Source organism: Bemisia tabaci, chromosome 1 (genome assembly GCF_918797505.1).
Source record: "Bemisia tabaci chromosome 1, PGI_BMITA_v3".
Classification (NCBI taxonomy): Eukaryota; Metazoa; Arthropoda; class Insecta; order Hemiptera; family Aleyrodidae; genus Bemisia; species Bemisia tabaci.
This window is the reverse complement of record NC_092793.1, coordinates 17675332-17700904: the sequence shown is the minus strand read 5'-3', so window position 1 is coordinate 17700904 and position 25573 is coordinate 17675332. Positions and strand designations below refer to the sequence as shown.

Sequence of the window (25573 nt, the reverse complement as noted above, 5' to 3'; positions counted from 1 at the left end):
GACACTGTAATTTCACTGCCTCTTCCCTAAATATTAGACCCAACTCCTTACCTACCAAGTATTTGAACCATTCCTTTGATGGGGTTAGATTTTTTTTTTTTCTTTTCTTTTTTCTTTTTTCTTTTCAATGAGCAAAAATTTGTTCTTATTATTTGTAAAATACATAATAAAAATGTTAGAAAAAGCCATTTACTGAGAACAACCATGTTGCTGATGGTGATTGTGCAGCATTGGATGGTGTACAACTTGATAGAATAAGAAGAAGAAAGTATCTTTTCAAGGTATTTTATTAAAATATGAATCACTGTTAAAACAAATAATTTACAGTCTTGATAACAGATGAAAGGTAAAACCGGTATACATTTGTCATGATTTGGCAACAGATTTAATTCACAATTTAAAACGATTAGAAAAAGTGAATCCACTGGCCTACCAATAATTAATTCATCCAAAATTGGAAGTCGTTTCTTCACAAAGAAACAAGTGATATGTAAAGAAGATTGCCAAACACAAATATTTGGGCACATTGATAAACCTGAGCGCCTCAACCGAAGCCTTAGCTACTGATGTACACTAGTTTTCAAATTCATGCTCCAAAAGAGAGAGAAGGTTAGCTAAAATTATCTCAAATTGTATTTTCATATCTACAAAATTACATCAGAAAACATTCAGTTAGGACCTACAAAAATACAAAAACAAAAAACCTCTCTCTTGAGCAAGTTTGCTTTTACCTTTATGTTCCTGTAGATAATTTCTATGCAGTCAAAAATTTAGCTCAATGCTCAATTAAAACAATGTTGATATGAGAATATGTACAAAAACGTTGAAGAGTGTCCAATTTGAGAGATTTTTAAACAAAATTATAGAGAAAAAAGTAATGGAAGCTTGTGCACTTTCGATACCAGTAAAAAATTTGGTCTTCCAAAATTAGAAATGCAATAGAACTGGAGGTAAGTTAATCCAAAAACTATCTAGAGGAAAAGAAAAGAAGAAAAAAAAAAGAGAACAGGGACAAAAGATTCAGCTGAAATTCGACCCCAGGGGTCACTTAGTTCTTCTCTCATAAAATTCCATACTGTCTCTCCTATTGCAGGAAACTGCAATGATTGGGAATCAAGAGAAAAATGCAAGCATTCACACATTGAGAAAAACCAGATTTACAGGATTGGACTTGTTTGAGAATATGTAAAAACAATGTACATCATGAAATTAAATGGCCAATAAAGGTTACTATATAACAGTGACAATAAAGAAGAAATAAATAATTGAGCAAGCTCCTCATACCAGTATTGATTCAAAAGACTGATGCCTTATATGCATGAATATTTCAGTTACAGGTAACATTAGCATAAGGAATGGTGATGGCGATTTAAAATACAATTTTTTTTATTAAAAAATTAAGAGAAACTGAATTAATTTTCCAAGGTCTATTGGATATCTGAATCGATTTCTTGAACCGACTAACAATGAGCCTGTTGCAAACTTTTGCCAGAGTGATAATGAGAGTTGTTTCTATCAGTAAATGTCTCAAAAATTTTGATGAGCGCATGGGCAAGATTTGAAATGCACTCCTAATTTCACAAGCTGCGTTAGAAATTTGTGTTTTTATGAGCTTCTGACTTCAAAAACGATACTGCGGCACAGATGAACGTTTTGTTAGAGGTGTTGTTCTATCCAACCTTTAAGCACTAGGATACTACATAACACTCAACATCGTGATTTTTGAGACATTTACTGATAGAAACAACACTTATTTATATTTTTGCTCTAGCAAAAGTTAAAACAGGCCCATTCCAATTGATACACAATTAAAACCAAACAATTTTTGTCAAATGCCGGTCCAGGGGAACAACAGTATACTAGGGATTTTTTTCATCAATTCGATCCTACAAATCGAGGAAATCACATTTTTTGGGGGTCGATCAAAATTTGAAACTTGGTTTTGAGGAAAAATCGAAAATCGCCATCACTGATTAGGATAGAACAAATCTGCGATTTCCACTTACAGTCTATAATTTTTTAAAAGTGATTTTAAAGTGCATGATTTTTTTGACATTATTTCATTAAAATAACACAATACCATGCGATTTGTCAATAAATTGTTGAGCTTGAGATGATCATTGGGATTTCTAAGAAAAATAGTCTTCTGAAACACTTCAGAATAAAGGGTAAGGATTTTTCATGGCGATCTATACGTGAGGCATGACAGATGACAGTAAGTAGGCGGAAACAGTTTAAAATAGCTGTCAATCACAGAAGTTTGTTTCATTCTTCTGAGCTAAATGATTTTTTATGGGTTCTTTTTTTCTCTTTTTGGAATAGTTTTCACAGCCCATCAGTAGATTGTACAGGGAGGCTCCACATGGGGTGGGGTGGGTAGAAGGCAACACTCTTTCATTAAGTACATTTTTATTCAACAAACACTGGCATCAAGAGCTCTTGAGGACAAGAGGCAGTGGCAATGTCATGCAGTGGACAAACTTAGGAATAGATAAAACTTTATGTATAAAAAAAGGAAGAATTCAAGTTAAAACTGGACTTAATTATAACACAGAATAACAAAGGAAAGTACAATGAGCAAGATAAGATAAATAAATAATGATGACTTTTTATAGGAACTTGTAATGCAGATTCCTCATAAAAAAAGAGTTAATGAACTGTGTGAGGAATAACAATCATTCCTGCAGAAAGGATCTCCGACACAAACGTCGACTTAAGGGAAAATATAAACTTCTCCTGTGTATTTAAAGGGAGCAAACAGTCTTCTATTTATGTCTTAGGAAAATTGACTGGAGAACCTTAAGAATGAAATTCAAGTGCACACAAAATCAAAACTTTAAAACTGAAAGTATCAGTTCCTAGGAGATAGAAGAACAAAAGGATGAAAAAAGTGTGAATGAATTTTGCCATTTGCGCTGGGCAAGAAATTAAAACAGGCAAAAAAAAACCCCTCAGGTCAATATTCAAATCGATTCCATTACTTGGCAAGTTTCACGAAGTTTCAAAAAGAGCAAAATTTCACTCCCAGAGGAGATTTTGCTTAAAACCTTTTTCTTTACATAATAGAACATGATAAGTAAGGAAATTATGATTTCAAACAAGGAAACTCGTTTATCGCAGAAAAGGGTTTTAAAATCGGCCAGTCAATCCTATTTTTATCTCTAAATAATATTTGGTTTAGATATTTACAGCTAATTTGAGAATAAGAACTTTTATCTTATATAACCCAAGGGAGTGCTCAAATAGGGGTTTCTGTTAAAAAAATTTAATTTGAGGGTTTCTGACAGAAATAAAAGCAGTAAACCATCATTTCTTTTAGACTGGTCATTTTCTTTTAGATTATCAGTTGTGATTTCAACAGTCAACTGGGAAAGAATTTTAGCTACACGTAAATGTCTTAATGACATTAGGATAATGCTAGGCGCCTTTTTTCTTGAAAGCATTTGGCTTTAAAGTCAGAATATATGTTTGTATGTGAACCAGTAAAGCATGTATGTATGTTCACTTATGTGTTTTTTAACATAATTTGGTGGTGAGAGCAAGTCTATGCACTTGAATGCATAACTAAATGGTGCAAGCAAAATTCTTAGGAAACAATATGAAAGTCAGTGATTGGTTGCAGTAAGCCTTCAATTTATCTGATTAATTTTCCAGTCCCCTAAGGAACTTCAAGCTAACCAAAGTAACGGATTTCCTGTAGTATTTTTTCTTTCTTTCTCCCTACTCTAATGTAAAGGAAAATAAAAGCCTGTTGTTGCTTAACTTAAGTAAAAGATCTCAGTAAAAATACAAATTTAAGATCTTTCCGAGTTTCCATTAGCATTTTTCCATTTTTAAAAAATAAATCTAGTAACAATTTAAATTTTGTTAAAATACACCCAAGTACACTGGATAAGTCATTGCAAAAAAGGCCTCTTAAATTGTCTCAAATAACTAACTAAAATATCCTGTCGAGAATTGTCAAACAAGAGAAGAAAAACAAACTCTTGTTAGTGCTCTTATGAGTGAAAGCATTACAATGGGTCAAATGTTCTGTAACTAACCTTAGTAATTTTTGCACATACAACCTGATGTGCTAAATGCATACATTTTGCTAACAATAAGTTGTTTGTGGCACAAAATGAAAAGTATTAGAATTTTGTTTATTGTTCTTGATTTTGTGGTTTGCCACAGCTTATCCAAGCTACAAGAACCAGGGTGGCCAAAAATTTTAGATCTTAAAATTCCCTAACTTTTCCCTAACCTGTCATGAAAAAGTCTCATACTTAAAGAAAAAATTAAATCTTTATTTATCTAAAAATTTTCTTACTCTTGCCCTTTGCGCTGTGCGTTGTACGCTAATAATAGCAAGGATAATGACTATATGAAAAAGCTTTTAATAAAACAACGTCCTAAACCAAAAACAATAATGAACCAGCCAATTGTTTTAATGGTTACTGCTTGTATGTTCGCATTCAAATTGTTCAACTTCTTCAGACTTAAGACTTAATTGTTTAATTTCCCCGATTTTTGAAGTTGTTTCGAAATTTCCTGTTTCCGACTTTTTGGCCACCCTGCAGAGAGACTTGCAACATAAGTACTGACTTAATTTAAATCACAATTCATAGTTCTTTGATAATGCATTGATACGGTGGACCAAATAGTTTTAGGAATTTACTCAAAGTACACAATTTTCTTCCTTTTTCTTTTTCTTTTTTTGGTCGCAATACAGCGATTTATAAAAAATATTTAGATAAAATTTACTATACAATATTTACAAGATATACAAATGATAAATCAAAAATTTCTTTCTTTCAACATAATAAAACTATTTTGACAAAATATACAGAATTTACAAATTAATTACTAAATTAAAAAATGTTTGATGTACATTCCCATCTTCATTGGGGATCAAAATAAATTACAAAACCTATTTTTTTTTTTTTTTATAAAAAAACAATATAAATAAATAACATTAGAATCATCTCATGACTAAGTATTTTAAAAAATAAGAGGTTTTCAAAAAGTAAACACAATATACTGTTTTATCACGGGTATCTCAGAAATTGGAAACAGTAAAATTTGACATTTCGAAAGGAAAAACTAGCATTCTGCACAAGTTTCTCCCATTGTGAAACATGATAACTTAAGCTCCGTTACACGAATAAAGGCTCCGACCGGGTTTATTAATTACTTTATCAATATCATGAACTTTTTTGAAGAAAATCCAAATTATAAATTCTTTCAGATTGTAGATGGCACAAATTTAAAGAATAAATAGATGTATATATTTATATAAGCAATTTCTGAAGTCCCGGGATAGTTTCCAAACTTAACTTGAGAGTGATTGTTGGGATAAAACTTATTTTTCAATGAAAATAAGAGAAAGGTAACTTAGTAAGTATCATCAAGTAACATTGGCAATCATTTGCTTCTACTGCCGAGCATTGGAAATTTTACTTGTAAGTTTCTTTTAAAAAGAATTATACTGCAAATAATTTTTTTTGAAATTAAAGAATTTCTTAGGAAACTTATACCTGAGAGAATGTATGTGCAAAATACAGGGCAAGGAACAACATAAAATAACGTTAAAGAAACACCGGTCCAGATATTGTGTTACAGTCCATAAGAAAACAAAATTAATTTTTTAAAATTAATCAAATTTAATTTAAACGTTAGCAATTTGAAAATGAGTTTCTACCTCAGCTTGTTGTCGTGTTTGTGGTCGAGGTCACTGTTGTTTCTCCCACACCATTGACTTTCGTTACGACCTGGAATACAAAAAATAAGCAAGTTCTATAGCTATTGTTGACACAAAATACTTACATTGTGCAATATGTATTAATTCCAATATTTTTCAATTTTTCAAACTTGTGAGGGATCCATGGAAATTGGGACCCTGGGGTAACTCTTTTTCATGTAATGAGATTCTTAGTAATGAGAAACTAATTTTTCTGGCATGTTCATAAAATCACCTATCTGCAAAAGGAAATTTATGAAACAAATATTGTTTTTATAATTAGCCAGACATACTCTAGTTCCTTTTTAAAACAGTATTCCCTTTGAAGTAATGGAATCACTGTTTTAAGGCCCATTGTACTAATATTTTGGTGCATGAGATACCCAATAATAACGAACCAAGCCAAAACGATGTCCAGGCGTTAAAACTATCAAAGTAAAATCTAAATTTAGGCCTGCTATTGGTGCAACGATGAACTAAACTGATGATAAATTATTCTTGGGAATGCTAAAAGGGATTTCCTGTCAAAACCTGAGTTTAAAATTTTTCGATCCCCTATAACAGAAATCGCTCTTCCTGAAGATTTGCTTCTGGTTACTACAGATTCCTTCTCTGAGGCTATTTACAAACATTGATGTTGTTGGATTAAGCCTCAGCTTCTGGACATATTATTTTTTAATATATTCCAACATTGCACATTGTGAACGTTAATATGATGGTCTTCAGCCATCTGAATAAATAGAAAAACGTTGTGACAAGAACTTCAATGTTTAATCAAAAAACTACAATATTACATTGCGGATTTAGGTTTAAAATATGGGCGAAGACATGAGTGCTTTTTCTTGATTTTCCATTGACAAACACCTAAGGAGGTAGAACTGCATAATAAGTGATAGTAATCTGCTTAAATATGTAGGGCAATGCATATCATACTCACATGATGATGAGTGCACGTTGTTATTTCAACAACCACTTCTGGCTGCACGAAAATGGTCTCATGCGTTTGTGAATGCCACGAGCCAGGTTCCTCTGTGATCGTGGTCAATGAGGGTTCTTTCATCATATTTTGCGGCTGCTCTTTGTGTTCCCTCGAGGAGTGCCTCCTCGGCGGCGGAGCAGTCCGACACTTGACGTGCCTAATTTTCTTCACAGGCTCTGGTGAAGGTGTTGACATCCTATCGGGATGCTCCAGAGGAATGACCTACAGAAATTAAATAGATCATGTAAAAATGTTGAAAAAAAAAAACAAGTTACTGCTTGGTGCAGAAATCCTATTACCAAGCAATACTCAAATCTGTTTAACCAAGATTTTATGTGATTTTATAATGCTTCATAAAGTGCAGTGTGATATGTAATATCACCTATCAACTTTAAGAATGATTTCCATCCTGCTGGAACTGCAGAATGTCGGCAATTTTGAATATCTCGATGTTTTAAGCATGATTTGTATGAGATTACATTCTTAATCGTTTCAATACTACGTCCAAAAATTCTCATGCTGCAAGAGGCGAGTGCAGTGAATTTCGCCACATGCTCTACCCATCTGAATTTCTCATTTAAGGTTCCACAAAGTGCACTGCAATTGCGGCACGTCATTCTTAACCTCATAATGAGAGGGGTGGATTAACTGAAGTTCACTTGAGGCTTCAACTAACAGTTATAGCAATCTTTACGTATTCACGATTTTAAATTTGTAAAAATATCAATTGATCGGAATATTTATGTCAATGAAATGGAGTGGATATTTACCTCTGCTGGTGGTCCAATTAAAGATAACAGCACTGGGAAGAATACTAAGCCATTGACTAGTCCAATACCAACTAAAGCAATTACAGAAAAGAAAAAGTACCTAAAAACAGAAATAGAACAAACATTTAAAAAAGGAGAAAGATGCAAGAGAAATATCATTTCAGAAATTCTATTTTGCTGATAATGAAATGCAGATCATAGTAAATTGCGTCAGTTGCTTGCAAACAGTGCGAACATCTTTGAAACGTAACTAAGTACATAATTTGCTAATGGTACAAACAGCCAGCAATAGGGGCTCTGGCACAAGTCGGGTGTACAAGAGTTTATACTTATACATCATTACAAGAAAGTTGACACAAGGTCTGGTTGAAGATCAGTGACACCAAAGTGTGCCCTATTTCCTAGTTTAAACTGAAGTTTATTTAAAATTATGATTGGAGAGCCCTCTTTAAACATTATTCTCTCATTCCCTTGCTCAGCAAATTAATAAAAGCTGCAGCTTTGTCTTTTATCAGGTTTCTTTTTCTTATGCGACTCTTTCACTGTCCATGAAATCATGCCTGGTTGAACAGGCATGATTTGCCTGGTTGAACAGGCATGATTTGGAGACCACAATGAAGAAGGAAAGAAAGAAAGAAAAAATATTAGCAAGATACTCACCTAACAATAAAGTCAAAATCACTAACAGCTAAAGTCGCTACACTTAATACAGTCGTCAAACCACCGTGAACTACAGCTGGTAACATGTGCTCAACAGCTAGCCTCGTTCTACGCTCGCGACTTCCAATACAAGTCATAAAACTCTGCACAGAAATAATAGACAAACAGACAATAAGTAAATTTTTTTTAAAGAGTAATATCTTCAGTAATGAGACTTTTGAGGGAAAAAATTTTTTTTTTGTAAATCTAAGTCTTGTTGGCAGGAAACAAAACTTTGATGATGAAACTCCAAAACCTCGTATCTTGGTTTTTGACGTTGCAGACTTTGTGTTAAACTTAATTTTTGATGGAGAACTACTGACTTGAAATTCTTGAAAACTTACGGAACTTTTCCGTTTGTTCAAAACAAATTCTAGCAACTTCAGGGGATGATGTTGATTCGTTCTTCTTTCAAGAATAAAATAGGGGTGGAGATTTTTAAACAACGCAAACGAGAAACATGGTTTTGGAGTTTCACCGATGACTTGTTTCCAAGATTACACTTTCATTCACAAATTGATTTTATCTCATACTAATTTTATGCTATGAAGCCTTTAAAATGACATTACCTTCGGGATTATTTTTGCCATGCTTCATATCAAGAGTTTCCTCCTCTCTCCAAATTCAATTTATTAGTGGATGGTTAAGATGATAATCCAACTTATTCTAATAAATTTGAAGAAAGGCAGAGAATTTTTTATTGAATTAGAGACTTCGACTAGACCCATAATTCACACTTAAGCTAAATATATATATGCTAGATTATTCCAATTTTTCTCAAAGTTCATTAATCAATGTTAGTCCAGGTAAGACTAAATAGAACAGGCATGACATCTTTGTGAAGTAAAGATGCAGCATGGCTTACTTCAACGAAATTCACATATTCTATATGAAAAATTAATCACAGGTTACATTTTAAGAAACTTAACCGAATAGATAGTGTGAGGTATTTTGTCATTAAGTTGGCAGTTGTTTACTTTCCGTTTGCAAGTGACCGCGATGCAGTCGTGAAAGGACGATTAAGAATTGACAGCGGTATGATCACGAGCAACACTGCCACCACCATGTGCAGAGACGTAAATCGGCTTACTGCCCATGAGAATCAAAAGTAAAAAGCTGCCAAATTAGCTGACAATACCTCTTGTGAGACAATACATTAAAAGATGATGCTGCGAAAAACTAAAACTCACCAAACAAATATGAACAGTAAAATTAACGCCAACTCCTAGTGCTACGATGAGCAAGACGGCAGGAATAGCGCTGAGCTTAACTCCCATGAATCCCATGAGGCCAAGCATTTGCAACACCATGGCTATAAGCATGAATGCAACAAGCGCTGCTGCCCAAATGTTGAGCAACAAAATTGTGACTAAGATGAAGATAAGAAATAGAGCAACCAGTAAAGCTACAGCAAGATACAGGCGTAGATTTTGATACTGCTCCCAAAACACGAATGGAATTCCTGAGGGAAAGTTCGGAAGACTCCTTTGCTTGAATGTTTCGCAAATGCTCCTTACATGCGAAATGACTGAATTGATAGTGCCAGTGTCTTTGAGACCTGATAAGTAGAATGGTAGCTGCGTGTAACTTAAAGGAGCTGATTTGGGGATTTTCAAATCAAGAACATTTTTGTAATGTGTCCACTCTTTTGGTATTGGCCTCAGATTTCCTTGAGATGCTTGATAAGACAACGGATCATTCCATGCCCACGCTGATAGATAATTATAAAAGGCCTTCGGGTTTATGTAACCTTCTTTGTTGACTAGTTTCGTAGTTGTAACCAGTGATTTGTCGACAGGATTGTCGACATGTCCTGTTTGCACTAACAGTCTGTAGGCCAGGACGCCTTTTTCTGTAGCGTTTGAAAACCACTTTTCTTGATTGATGCAGCCATTTTTCCAATCATCCTCGAATGCTGCTTGTAGATCAAGGAGCCAGTCTCTAAAATTGGACAACCAAAAATCTGGCAGTCCACCATTGTCGTTCTTCAAAATGTTAGGAACCTGCATGAACGCTTCGTGATATTCATAAAGAAGTTTTTGATTTGTAGGGTATTCGAAGTCACCTTTAGTGACAGCGTACATGTTGTAAAAACCAAAAAATTTACTTTGGGCCTCAAGGAAAAAATATTCGTCAGTTCCTTGAGGAACGACATCGGTGAGATCCAGACCGTCTTTAACTTTTGTTATACCCCATATACTGGCTATCAGCACAGTAATTAGGAAGAACATGGACATGACTCTGACAAAGGATTTTGTCAAGAGAGGTGCGTAGCGCAAGGCAATGTATTTCCAGGACCAACTTTGCATAAAGTATCGATCCATTTCAATGGTTTTATTAAGATCTAACTGTACTTTAGCACAATTCTTAGAGAGTAATTCTTTGGTAGATCCAACCCAGCATTCTTGCTGTAAACAAATAAAACCGAATTTCTGATTAGATAAGCTGATGAAAATCAAGCTTCTACGGATAAGTGACAATAATAATTGGAGACAAAAGTAGCCAAAATTGATTTGCTTTGTGTCCAAAATCTAGATATCATATCATTGAAAACTGGATGAACTACATGATTCGTGCAGCCTTAAGATTAAAAAAATTAAGCACTTTCTAAGCACTTCTCAACCACTTATTCATATTTTTTCCCTAAGCGCACTGTTTTCTCCCCGTATCGTAGAACTTTACTTCATCCACAAATTAACACATAATAAGCCCTAATTTACCCCCAATTTTTCCTTGTTGTAAAATTACTGCACATTTAGGAATGCAGAACTAAATAAATTAGTTATATCTTAGCCAACCCATCTGCAAGAGGAGACCCATTGAGACACTGTTAAACTTACCGAATTCTGAGGGGCTAAAACAGTGACAGTCTGTTGCCTGTCTGGCGGTAGTGCTCTTGTAATTGACTGTAATTTTTCTGTGACTACAGCTGGCTTCTTTACGGCAAGAGGAGGCACATCCATGCATGGCCAGTTGCCATCACCAGTTGGGAAACAACAACAACAGCACAAAAGATCTACTCGGCCAGACCTAAAAAGAAACGAAAATGATTTAGAATGAAATATTAGAATGATGCATCCAAAAAATGGCATATTTCTGTTGCAGATTGTGAGGTAAGGAATGAATTTTAGACTTTGCCACTGCTCCAATCGTCATTTTTTAGCCTTTTCTCAAATACAGCACAACTGGTCTTTTCTGTCAGTGAAGTATGGACAGACCCACAGCTAAGAATATTAAGTATCCATGTAGTTATGAGAAAGCACAGAGTTTGAAAAACGAATTAGCAAGGTTGAAATTAAAATTATGCATGTATTTATTACTTTGAGGTGATTTAGCGAACGGATTTGCTTAATAATTTATCAGTGTGCAAAAACAAAAAAAGTCCTTACCTTCGGCGCCTAAGATCTAAACTGACAATGGCCGGAAACACTAGAATCATGGAAACTAGATTGAAGAGCAAGAGAATAGCAGCTTGAAGCGAAAGTATTCTCAATGCAGGAATCGGAATGATGGCTGCGCAGAAAAAGGCAAGAACATTGCATAGCGATGATAGGATGATGCTCACACCAGTTTTCTTCAGGACTAGTCCGGTTTGTTCCTGCAAAAGAATGGACAATGCTGTAGTTGTAAAATTGCAAAATAAAATTGAGAAATAGTAAAATGAATTATAATACAAAGGGGAAAAAGAAATGATAAAGAGGGGAAAATAATTTAGTGGTATGGACATATCCGGCCAAACTGCATGAGGCCACTTCTGTTCAAAGATTAAACTTCACATTTTTTTTTTGAGATAAAGATACATTTTAATCATATTTATTCCACTCTCCTAGAAACATTTTTTTTCAAACAGAACTACTCATGCAGGGCGAAAAGTATGATTGAAAGTGATACAAAATTTTAATTCAGACGAGGGAAGTAATTTACTTCCCCAGAAAAAAGAAAAAAAAACTAGTAAAGAAGAAGGTCAAAAAGATTAAAAAATAAAAACTCACTTCAGGAGGAGCTTCTCGTGCTGACTGCTCCGCATATGTTTGTGTTAGTAAAAAAATGTCTTGAACTCCAAGCCCTAGCGCCACAAAAGGAACAATCTGAAACAAAAAGACAATTTTACATTAAAAAGCTCTGACTTGTCATGTAATAAGGACACATTGGAATTTTCCCTTCGACAGGAGTCATGATGGGGTGACGCTTTTTCCCTGGCTTCAAAAATCTCCTGACTTTCCAATTACTTTTCAAGGTCTTCATACATGAAATTCCCTGACTTTTTCATGACTGTTAAATGATTTTATTTCATATTAAAATTTCACAAGCAAGCCCATTAACAAATAAGAACAAAAAATGGATAACAAAATAACTACCATTAAAGGAGATGGGCCGAGAAAAGTATCGTAACGTAATAGATTACTGCAATAGATTCCACTAAGCTTTCACATGCGGGTAAATTCTAACTTAATTTGTTTTTAAAAGAGGAAGAGAGAAATGGGGGGGGGGGAGAAGGGGGGTTTAATCATAAATTATTTCTGACAAAAATGTTTTTCACGAGGAAATTGTTTGCGCCAAGTGTCTTGTACTTTAGAAAGATTCAAAATTCGAAAATGTAAGGCAGATGCTGCACTTGATGATACGCATGATCTGCAAGTACTAGAAGGCAACTAAGAAAGGAATATATTCTCGCTTTTCTCACATTTTGAATAAACTTACATGTTTCCATCATAGAAATTATAATTGAAAACAGTGTGGATTTTTTGAAAACCATGTCAAGGCTCAGTAGCAAAATTCCCTGACTTTTCTGAGTTAAGCATAACTCCCTGTCTTTCGAAGTTTTCAATGACTTTTCAAAAACGTATTACTCTGTGTAAGCAGGTAAATTTTAATGAAAATCCTTTCACTGTACTAGAAATTAAGGATACAAGTTGGAACCTTAACAAGAAAAAAATCCCATTTTGAAGAGCAGGTGCACTATGAATAACTCACCTGAGTAGTTGACGCATTAAAAACAATTCCGAAAACAGCACAAAAGCCGAGACCAGCAGCTATTGTTCCAGATACTAAAAGAACGCCAAGCATGCCAACCCCACACTGGGATTTCACTGGGTCAACCCATTTTAATAATGAAAATCCTGCATAAAAAAGCTGAAAAATGAGAAAAAACATGCTAAAATTAGTGAGGATCATAGTGAGGTTTTCAATTTTTCACAGCGCAAGATACTTATAATCGGTAAAGTTTATACTGACAACTGTCATGGCAGTTCCGTTTCATTTTAACAGTTTGAAAAATTCAATTTAGTTTTCTTCAGAAAAGAAAGAAGAAAAACTTTCAAGATATAATGTTTTTAATGAATATCCTACGACTTCATAAAAGTGACAGAAATTTTATTTTTCAGATCTAAAATTTGTGAGGGGCCAGAAGTTAATTTAAAATGGTTTTCCTGTTTATCTTAGAACAACTCATATTGAGGAACAAAGGAGACAGTTGGTCTAAACTGAACACAGAAACAAAGTTAAATGGAACAGAAACTATAAGGATAAAATGGATTTGAGTCGTGGTGAAGTAATTATTTTGACCTCGCTAATTCATTACAGGAGCGCAAGCAGTACCTACCATGACTAGGTATCCTATCGCAACTTTGATAATGTTAAACTCTGTGAATTGCCCAAGAATTTCATTCAACGTTGCCGTTGAGAATGAGAAAAATGCATAAGGACCAGTCAAGTCAACTTCAGCCATAATCTTCTTAACTTCCTGGAAACGAGAAGAGAAAAACCAAATGATACTACAGATACATGGATCGTACAAAAAAGATCTATCTAAACAACTGACTGTTGTGAAAAAAAAGAATTGAGAATAAGAAGATTAAAACAAAAATACAATAGTAATCTTAAATGGTACGGCAGTCTGAGTCTCCCTCTCATAAGATCGTATCTACGAGCATTCAAACCTTAAATTAGACATAAATTACTTGTGAATTGAGGTCAATAAAGACGTGATGATAATAATTACTTTTCAATAATTTTAAACTAAGTCGTCGAAGTGTCAAAAATAGGAACATATTTCCTTATTCCACGAAGTTACTTACTTCTTTGAGTACACATTTATTTAAAAAACACAGGGCTTACTTAACGCAGATGTGTGCAGGTGTATAAATACCTCGGAAAATTTTTTCTGCCACAATTCAAGCACCATGGCTGCTTTCTGTTGACTCCACTCGAGATGTTGTGTTTTTGCAGAATCGAACCAAAAATCATACAAATCTCTTTCGCCCATCAGCTCCACTACCGACTGAAGAGCGCGGGCCTTGTTGATGTAGCCGCTTTTATTTTTGCTGATACCTCCGATTATGAGTTCTTCTGGCCAATGCATGTGCTTTGCAGCAAAACCATAGCACCCTCCAGTTAATTCAGCACCTATATCCGGAGGCTGTAACATAAAGGTTTCACCGATTAATGAAGATGACTAAGAAATGTGAGTTGGTATATCAACACAAAAGCAGACAAATCGAAGGAAATTAATTGAGAGGAAGACTGTAGAAAAACATTCCGAAGACAGCCAATGAGTAAAAACAAAACCATGTCTAATAATTTAGACTGGTGGTTTAAAACTTTTGAAACTTTTAGGTATCAATTTCTGAGAGAGAGTTGGGCTCTCCAAGATGAGCAAGATCTCCGTGAGCAAGAGCCGATAAAATTCGGCCCCTGGGCCTTGAGGCAATTTAAGAAACTTCTGTTTCTCCCGAGAATAAGCAGGAATTATCAGCAATTCCGAAGGGGACAGCCCTGCTGCATTCCCCGGCTCCTCGCATTGCGTTTCGGATACCTCTGTCAAGGCAGTCAACTACATTATGACACGTCTCCCTGCCCTCTCTCCGACTCACCGTCGCATTTTCTCCCTGGTAAATACAAATTATTCCGAAATTCTCGAACCTTTTTAACCAACCTCATCCTATGTGGACCATGACTATGACATCTTGGATCATTTCCCGAAGTTCAAGGACATTCAAGGCCTATCCAAGACGTTAGGTACGAACCTCTTATGCACACGATTCCCCGTAAATCTGAATTTCGAATTTCCATATTTTCTCATTCTTCCAATTTCGCGACTTTACCGAATTTTCCCCAGCTCTGGAAATTCCGAAATCCCGGATTTTCCTTCACCTTCGAGCGAAACTGTCTCGTGATTTCCCTGTCTTTCCAGGTTTTTCAGACCGCACCGGAAACCCTGAGTCAACCATGGATCCTTGGGCGATTTCCCAAAACTCAAAGATATTCAAGGACTTGAAAGTTAAAAGTAATATCTTATCATATATTCTATAATATAGAATCATAAGGGTAACGCGTAACGCATAATGCCTGAGGCGCGAAGCGCTTAGGAGGGTTGGACCACGAAGCGGTCAGGGGACGTTCTCCCTAATTTTAAGTGAATATGTTGAATGACTTTTCGAGGCGTCACAAAAAAATAGGAGTCCTACATTTTGCGACGGGGAGCAACTATAGGTATACGGCTCATTTGTAAAACAACGTATTGGGCACGCTACACTGGAAAAAAAAACACATTGGATCTAGAGTCCAGACTCTTGAAAACATTGACAAGAAAATATACTCTTGATTCAATCGGATTTTTGCTTAAATCAAGATCCAAAAGCCTCTTAATTTGAGCGGATTTCCTTTATATTCAATCAAAAATCTGATGGAATCAAGAGTATTATTTCTTGTCAATGTTTTCAAGAGTCAAGAGTCTAGACTCTAGATCCAATGTGTTTTTTTTTTTTTTTTTTTTTTTTTTCCAGTGTACACAATTAGGCGCTTTGGCGGATGGGCCATAAATCATAGTTCCTTACTGCAAAATGTGGTTCAAATACTACATGATCACGATCCCGTGAAAATTCGTGTTATATTGGGGGGAAATTTGGCAAGATCCGAGGTGGCATACGGCGTTCTTGCTGAGCGCGGACGTGGAGCGGATTGAGATGCGCGCTGTCCCGGGAACAGCGTGGGGGGTACAATAAAAATCCCTCCTCTCCGCTCCTCCCCACCGCGCCCCCTCCCTCGGCCGGTTGACATTATAAAGTCAGCTATTCAAGATCGGAGCGCCCGAGCTACGGGGGCTCTCGGCGCAGGGTACAATGTTAGCGTGGCCGTCCTCCGACGGGGCATTGTGAGCGGGGCAGGGCGAGGGGGAGAGCGCGCAGGGGCGAGGAACCACACAAAAAAATCCCCGGGAAGAATAGGGACCTCCCCACGGAACTTTGCTCCCTTCGTCACCTCCGTCGGTGACAGGTAACTGATGGATCTCGTTACGTCGCGTCGACGCGTTTCCCGATTTCAGTTATATATAATCCGGGACCCGCGGCGGGTGTCCGGATCGTGCTTTCTATTCCTCGTCCGTTTCCAGCAGGACATCCCGGCATGACGGAGGTCAAAAAATTACCGAAAGCCAATTTAACTTGGAATCTCGAGGACCAAACGCTGCTACCTACAACTCTCTATCTAAAAATTTGGCAGAAGCTATAATATTTTTAAAAATTATAGTATCTGTTATTGGTTACTACCGATATGATTTTTTGCGCATTCACGATTTTCATTTAGAACGTATTTTGCGATCAGGAACTACTGTTGCCGGTTCGCTTGAGGAGCAGCGTATGTGACATTAGTTTCATTTCCCTGTGTAGATAAGTGCTTTTACAAATGAATCAGAAATTGTAGTTCCTACATTCAAAATGAAATCCACCTACGGTTCGAATTCACCGCGTCCATAGGATGCAAAAAGATCTTTGCCTTTCCATTTTAAGAACCCCTGGTTCATCAAACATTTCAAAATGATAACATTATTTGTTTTTTATTTTCGAATTTTTCTTGGAAACATCGTTTTGTTATTAAATTAAAATTATTTGCTCATTAACCGCCAACGGGCAATTTCGCTGGCCGCGTAGCAGCCAAGGAGCGGAGCCCCTTGGTATTCAATATTTTTAAAAGGGAGGAAGAAGCTGCACAATTTCGAAAACACTGTAATCGCACTGGTTCCTTTTGGCGAGATGCGATCCAAAAAGCAACTGAGAACTACTATTTTAGGCTCATCTGTAAAATCGCGCGCCTATCTGCATAGGAGAACTAACGATGTAAATGTCGTTCCTGAAATGAGTCGGATCGACTGACCGACGACGGGGAAAAAATGACGAAAAACAATCCGCGTGGATGGCGAAGGGTTGCTCGGCGCGGAGATGCTTCCAGGGTCCATTTCTGGGGAGACCGGGATTTCTCGGAACCCCCTCGATGGACCTGTAGGATCCATCAATCTCCTCTTCATCCCGCCGCGCCGCGCCGCCGCACCGGGCGCCCAGACGAGTTCCCCACGGTTCCGTAAAATTACAGAAATCACACAGTGGCCGCCTCGTCATTTCTGGATTTTGAGAATCAAGTCTCCATCTTGGCTGAGCAGCGATTTATAATTGGAACGGAATTCACAGAGCTACTTTTTAGAGTTCATCACGAAAATCTCGAATTTCCGTTCCTCTTAACGGAAAATTCGTACCTTTCCCGTACTTCCATACCAGCCTTCCGAAATCCGCGTTTTCTCAGTGTATCCGTGCTTTTTCCGTACAGTATCATCTTGGCTGAGTAGCGATTTTCAATTGGAATGGAATTCACCGAGCTACTTTTTAGAGTTCATCACGAAAATCTCGAATTTCCGTACCTCTTAACGGAAAATTCGTACCTTTCCCGTACTTCCGTACCGACCTTCCGAAATCCGTGCTTTCTCCGTACATTATCATCTTGGCTGAGCAGCGATTTTCAATTGGAATGGAATTCACCGAGCTACTTTTCAGAGTTCATCACGAAAATCTCGAATTTCCGTACCTCTCAACGGAAAATTCGTACCTTTCCCGTACTTCCATACCGACCTTCCAAAATCCGTGCTTTCTTTTTCAGTACATACGTGATTTTTTCGTACAGGAGACACCCTGAATCGAGCGCTAGCGCACGGCTGCGTTGCGTCGCTTCTTGTGGAATGTCGGAGAGGACCCGGCAGTGGCGTGCTTTCTCAGTGTATCCGTGCTTTTTCCGTACGGTATCATCTTGGCTGAGCGGCGATTTTTAATTGGAACGTAATTCACCGAGCTACTTTTTAGAGTTTCTCACGAAAATCTCGAATTTCCGTACCTCTCAACGGAAAATTCGTACCTTTCCCACCCTTCCGTACCGAACTTCCGAAATCCGTGCTTTCTCAGTGTGGTCGTACTTTTTCCGTACAGTAGACATCCTGAATGGAGCGCTAGCGCACGGCTGCGTTGCGTCGCTCCTTGTGGAATGTCGGAGAGGACCCGGCAGTGACTGGAATCGAGGGAAGGAGGAGGCGGATGGCCCCGCGGGAGAGGTTATGAGAGCCAAGCTAGGTGGTATTCTTTCACCGGCACACTGTAACGTCCCGATATTTCTCTTCTCCTTCCTACAATCTCCGGCCTGGAGCCGTTCCTATCCGACGGCCAATACCCTCACCGAAAAACCACCAACACCTGCTGTTCATCCACAATATTATCCTCGTAGCACCATTGCATCGGCGCAGCGCAGAGCGGAGAGCTTGCGCTCACCTCTGGCTTTCTCGACCCCCTCTCACAAACCTACCTACCACCATCGGGCGACGGCGCTCGTTGATGATGTTATTATACGTTCCCGACTACGTTTCAACGACTTGTTGCCAAGTTCTCCACGGACGATTTACGGCCGAGACGAGGGATTTAGGGGGCTAAAGGTGGCGAGGTTCAATTTAATTAATGCTGGAAAAAAAGAATGGTGGCGGCTTAGTGACTAGCTCCAGATGATCTACAGATCTCACTGGAAAAAAACACATTGGATCTATAGTCCAGACTCTTAAAAACATCGACAAGAAAAAGTACTCTTGATTCAATCGGAATCTAGCTTAAATCAAGAACCAAGCCTCTTAATTTAAGCGGATTTCGTTTTGATTCAAGCAAAAATTCGATTGAATCAAGAGTATTTTTTCTTGTCAATGTTTTCAAGAGTCTGGACTCTAGATCCAATGTGTTTTTTTTCCAGATCTATAGTGACAACGAGCTCACTTCATGGAGTGTTAACCATGCGTTTACTAGATCTATCGGACCAGGGTTGCTACAATTTTTCGATGCCTTGACTTTCTTGCCTCTTCCGGACTCAAAATTTCCGAATTCCTAAATTTTCCTGACCTTAGTAGAAGTCCTCCTCTAAAATTTCGTCTATTAATCACGCTGATTTTTAAATTATATTTTGAAGTTAGCTAAGTAAAAAAGAGGACTTCATGGTCCGTTTATCATGTGTCGCTTGAATATCGACGACATATTATACCTACCCACGTTACGGGGTAAACAAATCCTCAAAATGTGACCCCTCGCTTTTTCTCTCAATGCTTTCGGAGGATTCAATGTTACGACAAATCTCTTGAACTCTGCGAACAGCTGAACTTGGAAAAATCGGCACGGCTTCTTCCGGAGTTGGAAAATCTGACAACTGCATTGCTGGCGCGAGGGCTTACGGCTAGCCTAGCTCCCCGGGCTGCGGGCACCGCGGTTGGGATTTTATTTCCACTCGGGCTCGGAGGAATGAAAACACGAAATAATGACTAGAAAAGCCACGCCGCTAATGCCCGTCCATTACGGCCAGGGCGAGCCCAGCCGGGGCCGGCACCGGGAACGTCGGGGGAGACCGCCATTCAAAGAATTATTTTTGCATCATTTCACCCGCAATTATTTACGCCCAGAGAGATTCACCTCCGGCCTGGGGATAGCATCATCGGTTAGCCAATTCACTGTCAACTCCTCTCCGTAAACTCCACTACGCTTGTCACCCATACCCCAAGAAAATATATTTTACAACTGTACTTTAGCAGTAACAATCAAGGCGATGGAATTGGAAAAGGCGAAAGTTACGTTAAGTTAAAAGTTAAGTAACGCTATCCGCCTCATAATAATTGATGTGAAACTTATTGAGCAAAAAATACGCCTGATGATGAATATCGGGGCGCGTCCTTTGCCTGACGAGTTTTTGGAAGTGCGGTCAGGATGGCTAAACCAATGGCTCAACCCTCTGGGCCATAGAACATCATTGGTCGAATCTGAGCGTAGACACCCGGAAGTAACTTTTATGTTTTAGGGAAGAGCCCCTAAGATACAATGTATCTGGTACGCTCAAATACAGGGTGATCCAAAAGTACCGCACCACCCTTGGGCTTGCCCCTTTCCAGAGAGGTCCCTAAACATGTTGGCAGTTCCCAAGAGGCGTTTCCTTCGACCTATGGGCACTCACAAAACGTCAAGTCCATATCTCGATTTGTTCACAAGTTATAGGGGTGATGCCTGGTGTCAGTAGTGCGGGACTTCTGGATGACCCTGTATAGCTCACGCACGATCTGGCGACCTCCTCTGTGAGCGACCTCTGGGAGCCGGTGGGACGACGCCGCTTCCCGAAGGAATGGAGACGTCCTGGAGGCCGAAGGACCAATAAACAAGTGCCGGTTAACGAGCGCCGCCGCTTAACGTGCGACAATGATGGAAATCGCGACGGACACCCCCTCGCCCCCGCTCCGGGGATCCTCCACCGAACCGAACATCGCCGTGGAACAAACGAGCCAGAAGTCCGACGCACGGTGATTGTTGGCCCGACGGCCGACACCTGCGCCTCCTCGTTGGGAATTCGTCACGAGTAGACCTCATTGTGGATGTTTCGAATATGTTGTTCCTCTGGAGAGCTTGGAATGCTCGGACCAAGTAGGCTATGGGGTACACCGATGGGAAACCTAGTACTACCTAGTCGGCGAATCGAGACGCTAGACCGCTCGACTGCAAGAAAGGAACTCGATGCGAGTATCTAGTCTTTGAAAAGGAACCACGTCGCAAGTGCGGATCTCAGTGGGAACTTGGCCGGCAGAGATCTCGAAAATTCTCGGCTAAAATGCATATTCCTCCGAAATTTTGACCGAGTCGTCCCTCAATCACTTCCTCACCTTAGGAGGCATGGTGTGGTTCATTTTGTCACTAAAGAGGTAATTAGGGTTCCTATAATTTCATCATTTTCTGTTCCATGACTTTTTGTTGGCTTATCCCAGACCCAAACGATTTCCTGACTTTCGAACAAAATTTTCATTTGGATTTTCCCCCGTTAATTATGCTGAATTCTGCCTAACGCTGTTCGCAAGCTTCTCTAAGATTTTCCTGAGAATTCCCTGTCCTTCCCCGACTGTTCCAAGTTGTAGTTAATTTCCTGATTTCCTAGGTTTCCCACACGCCGGAAGCCCTGTTTAATGAAACGTCATATGAAGGACAACTTTTACGAGCTTCCGTGTAGAATTCAGCGGTATAGCTTCGGAAGTCAACCCTTGTAAGGGATTACAATGCTAAACTCCTATATCTACGAACAATACAAAATTCCAATGGAAATATATTGCTGATTCCGCAAATTTTAAGGTGGGTACCTTAAAATTTGTCAAGATCAGAGAATTTGTTTCTTTCCTTTGCATTTTGTGCAGAGACAAATCATTGTAGTTCTTTGCAAATATCCACTTTCAAAGTTAAGCTGACGATTTATTTTCACTGTTGAGGGTTACAAGAATTGCCGGTTTTAGGTTGCTATGCTCAAAGGCTTCCTCGAACATCCCTTAATCTCAATGTAAAACATATGGGGCCTCCTAAGGTAAGGAGCTAATAAAGGGACAACCATGCATTTCTTATCCTCTCCCAAAGAGGTGGCAACGACGCTTTGGCGGGATCCCGTTTCGCCGAGCGGTGCAACCGTTTGACGTGGGTCATCGGTGCATACGAAATGAGTGCTGCCGTGCTAAGGAAAAACGCCGTATACACATTCGAGAGTTGCCAAATTTCTTCCAGTAAAATGTTAATTTTCAAGGAGAGTCGTGAATATTTTCTCTAAAAATTTCCAGATACTTCATATCTGATTGTGAATATTATATTCATACATTTTCCTGAAAAATCGTATTATCAAAGAAAATTTGGCAACATCTGAAGGCACATACGACGTTCTTCCTTAGGACGGCAAAGTGCGAGACTGGGATCGCTATCAGACCGATTTTGTTTCCATACTAAATCTACGCCGCGAGTGTTGAACCGTAATCGAATGACCTTGATCGACGAACGACATTGCTGCGATAGGGATTTATCGATCAAGGTCGTTCGATAACAGTGATTCAACTATGGAACGAACGATGCGGATTGATTATTGAATCGTTGTCAAATGATCTCAATCGACAAACGACACTGCTGCGATAGGGATACATCGATAGATGTCGTCGGATAACGATTGGAATGTGCTGAATCGCTATCTACTGACCTTGGTCGATAGACAACATTGTTAAGATAGGGATACATCAATCGAGATAGTTAGATAACGATTCAAAAATGGAACAAACGAAGCGGATCGATATTGATTCTGCACGAGACGATTTCTCGCGCAAAAATATCGATTGTTTCACAAAAATTTTAACGACGATGTCCGTTGATACCATCTTGGGAGAATCGCCACCGGTTGAAATGACGGAGAATGGGGATATCGCGAGATACTCGAAAGACGCGGCAACTTCGCTCGTGAGGGAGGGTGGCGGCCTCCGCGATGGATGAAAAATGCCGCCGGTGCGACGTCGCAGCGTTCCGACCGGCTAGCGACTGGAATTCTGGCATTCGGAATTTTAAAACTTCTTTCATTCATAAATTCAGCTCGAAATGTTTGTCATCCTATTTATTTCGATTAATTAATTAAGATCGACCCCCCCCCCCTCTCCCCCTCACACACACACAACACACATTCTTCGATCTTTCCGTTCCGTCGTCGCTTAAAACCATCAACCTTTTTGCAACCATCGGCTGCCGATGAAATTGAAAAAAAAATTGGTAAATAAAAAAAGACAAATGAAAGAGGAAGGTAGGGGGGACACCGTAGTCAGACGGGAGTGTTCTGCGCAAAACCGATTCGTGGAGAGACTCGATTTGGTAGAACGTTTTTCAGCTCGGAGAGCTTAAATTTTTACGAAAAATCCCTTTGTTCGATTATTTCAACTTCATGGAGGAAAAAACTTCTCTCATGGGATCTGAGGTTCAGTTGATACAAATCTCTGAAGTTTTCGTATCGGGCATCCGAAAACTTGTATGTAGTCCAGCTGCCGAAGTTCGGGCCACACATCAGAGGTACTTACTTCGGTACTTCGGTTGACTCCATAGAATTTTCAACCGAAGCATCGAAGTGCTTCAAGCGTGTGACCCGCCCAATTTAGGCAGAACAATTTTTCGGAGGCACGATTCAAAAAACTTGAGCAATCTGTATGAGAACACGGTTTGATAAGCTTCAACTTTAAAATCTGTTATAAAAAGAGAATGGAATCGTGCAGAAAAAGATGGTTACGCGGAATGGAGTTTCTTACCTGACTGGAAAATTTGTTTGGCGCGGTCATAGGGCATTCAGGATCCCTGGGGTTGATACAAGGTTTCTCTTGATACCCCGTCGTTATTCCCGCCTGAAATTGAAAAAGAAAATCCAACATAAAAATCTTGAGTGTGGGGTCATGATGAAAAATGGCTGAATGAATGGAGGGGGGGGGGGGGGGAGAAGAAAAAATACTTCATCGCCGGAAAGGAGAGTTACAGAAAGTAAAGTGGTCGTATTTGAGTGATTGAATGAAAGTTTGACCGATCCTTGGGTCGTCCATTCATTAAAATGTTCTTTTTAATATGTGATACATTTTGCAATAAGAAACCTGGTTAAATTCCTGGTTAATTTTAGAAACGACATAATTTCCCGATGCAGAAAGATGCTTTTACAGGTGATTCAGAGATAATAGTTCCTTATTACAATATGTTGAAGGTCCGTGTAAATGAGCGTTCATAAATTACATACAGTACTTTTTCGGAATTTCTGACCGCCCCCCCCCCCCCCCATTCGCCTTTAAACGCTTCTGTGACGCAGGGAACTATCCTTCAACACGTAAAAAGGAAAAGCACGATTTCCCAAACCCTCCTCCCCCATAGAGCGTTCCGGAATTTATGAACGGCTCCTAGCTCCTCAGTCGTAGTATTCTAGGAGACTTAAACGCAAGGTAAGAAAAAACGGCGACTACTAAAAACTTACTTTTGACTTATGAGGGGTCGGAAAATGTGACTCGCCTCTTTACTATCGAGGAACTCGTAGTCCACGTGATTGCAAAGGAACCCCCCCCCCCCCCCCAAAAAAAAAAAAAAACACTGTACCATAGGACTTACTCCTCACGTCAAAAACCAATCGCTGACCCGGTTATCTGCAAAGCGCGACTGCATAAAATGCATTCAAGAAATATTGATGATGGAGAGTTCGGAGATGCGGAGATTTTTAAATGGTCGTTCATCCCCTACAATATTCCTCCATATTTCCCCGGGGGGTCGGTGATTCCGAAATCGCCTCCGCCCCATCATCCGCAACTAGCGCCTCAGTCTCAGCATACTAGAGTTGACCTTTCTTCAGGGTCGTGTTGATCGAGTGCAAAGCAACTTTTCGAGAATTTATCAAGTCCCTCCCCCACAAGATTAGTCCGAAACACTGGTAAAAAAAGTAGCTTGGATCTAGAGTCCAGACTCTTAAAAACATTGACAAGAATAAATACTCTTGATTCAAATGGAAATCCGCTTAAATCAAGAGGCTTGGCTCTTCGATTCAAGGAAAAATCATTGAATCACGAGTATTTTTTCTTGTCAACGTTTTGAAGAGTCTGGACTCATGATCCAAGCTACTTCTTTTTACCAGTGAATCATAGGGGGTAGTTCCGCGAGGGATGAAGCTTGGCCGCGACTCCGCAGGTTGGATCTCGCGGGTTCTCGGTATCAACGTCTACCGAAGTGAGGTTAAGTTAGGAGTGCGTCGGGCGATGGTGGGTGGCGAGCGGGGCAAGCAGGAGAGGGGAGGGAATAAATAAACATACATTGAGGATGATGCGCACAGCAAAGCGCAAAATACACAGGTGGAGTGAACAAAGATTGAGCGGCGGACGGTCGGTGGGGGGCGGGGGGCGGCGAGGGCACCGGCAAGGGACGGGGGCAGGGATATTTATTAATTCATTAATGTGAGGTATGCGGGGAGGTTACGGAGAGGTGTCAGAGACGCGCGTTCATGGGTGGTCGGTCTCATCTACCTATGTATGCTCCGCGCTCCGCGCAAAGGAACGAGTTTCGCCGGCGTGCAGGCATACAGGCATTTAGGCATTCTTGACTTTTATCCTATTACCTTTACATATTCTTATTATTTTCTCGCTCTCTCGCTCCCCGGCTCTCCGCTCCGTCTAGCCGGCTCCGCGCTTTCCACCTCCCCGCGAGCCGCGCTGATTGAGAGCCGAAACCACGCATCACCGCTGGGTTTTCGTTCCGAGTTGCGCGCTTTTAAGCCAAGTGC

General features: G+C 39.3%; 1 protein-coding gene across 2 annotated transcripts in view; it reads right to left on the bottom strand.

The window, feature by feature from the left end:
• Positions 1–269: 269 nt before the first annotated feature.
• ptc (protein patched) overlaps positions 270–25573 on the bottom strand; it is a 96035-nt gene continuing 70731 nt past the window's right edge. For both annotated transcript variants that reach the window (XM_019046959.2, XM_019046958.2), the window contains exons 7-18: positions 23580–23672; positions 14316–14585; positions 13770–13910; positions 13142–13300; positions 12160–12255; positions 11557–11765; positions 11008–11197; positions 9358–10575; positions 8129–8271; positions 7469–7568; positions 6657–6920; positions 270–5750 (exon numbers count right to left, since the gene is read on the bottom strand). In XM_019046959.2, coding sequence (XP_018902504.1) covers positions 5682–5750; positions 6657–6920; positions 7469–7568; positions 8129–8271; positions 9358–10575; positions 11008–11197; positions 11557–11765; positions 12160–12255; positions 13142–13300; positions 13770–13910; positions 14316–14585; positions 23580–23672 — 2952 coding nt within the window. In that variant the 3' untranslated portion in view covers positions 270–5681. The remainder of the gene's footprint in view (positions 5751–6656; positions 6921–7468; positions 7569–8128; positions 8272–9357; positions 10576–11007; positions 11198–11556; positions 11766–12159; positions 12256–13141; positions 13301–13769; positions 13911–14315; positions 14586–23579; positions 23673–25573) is intronic.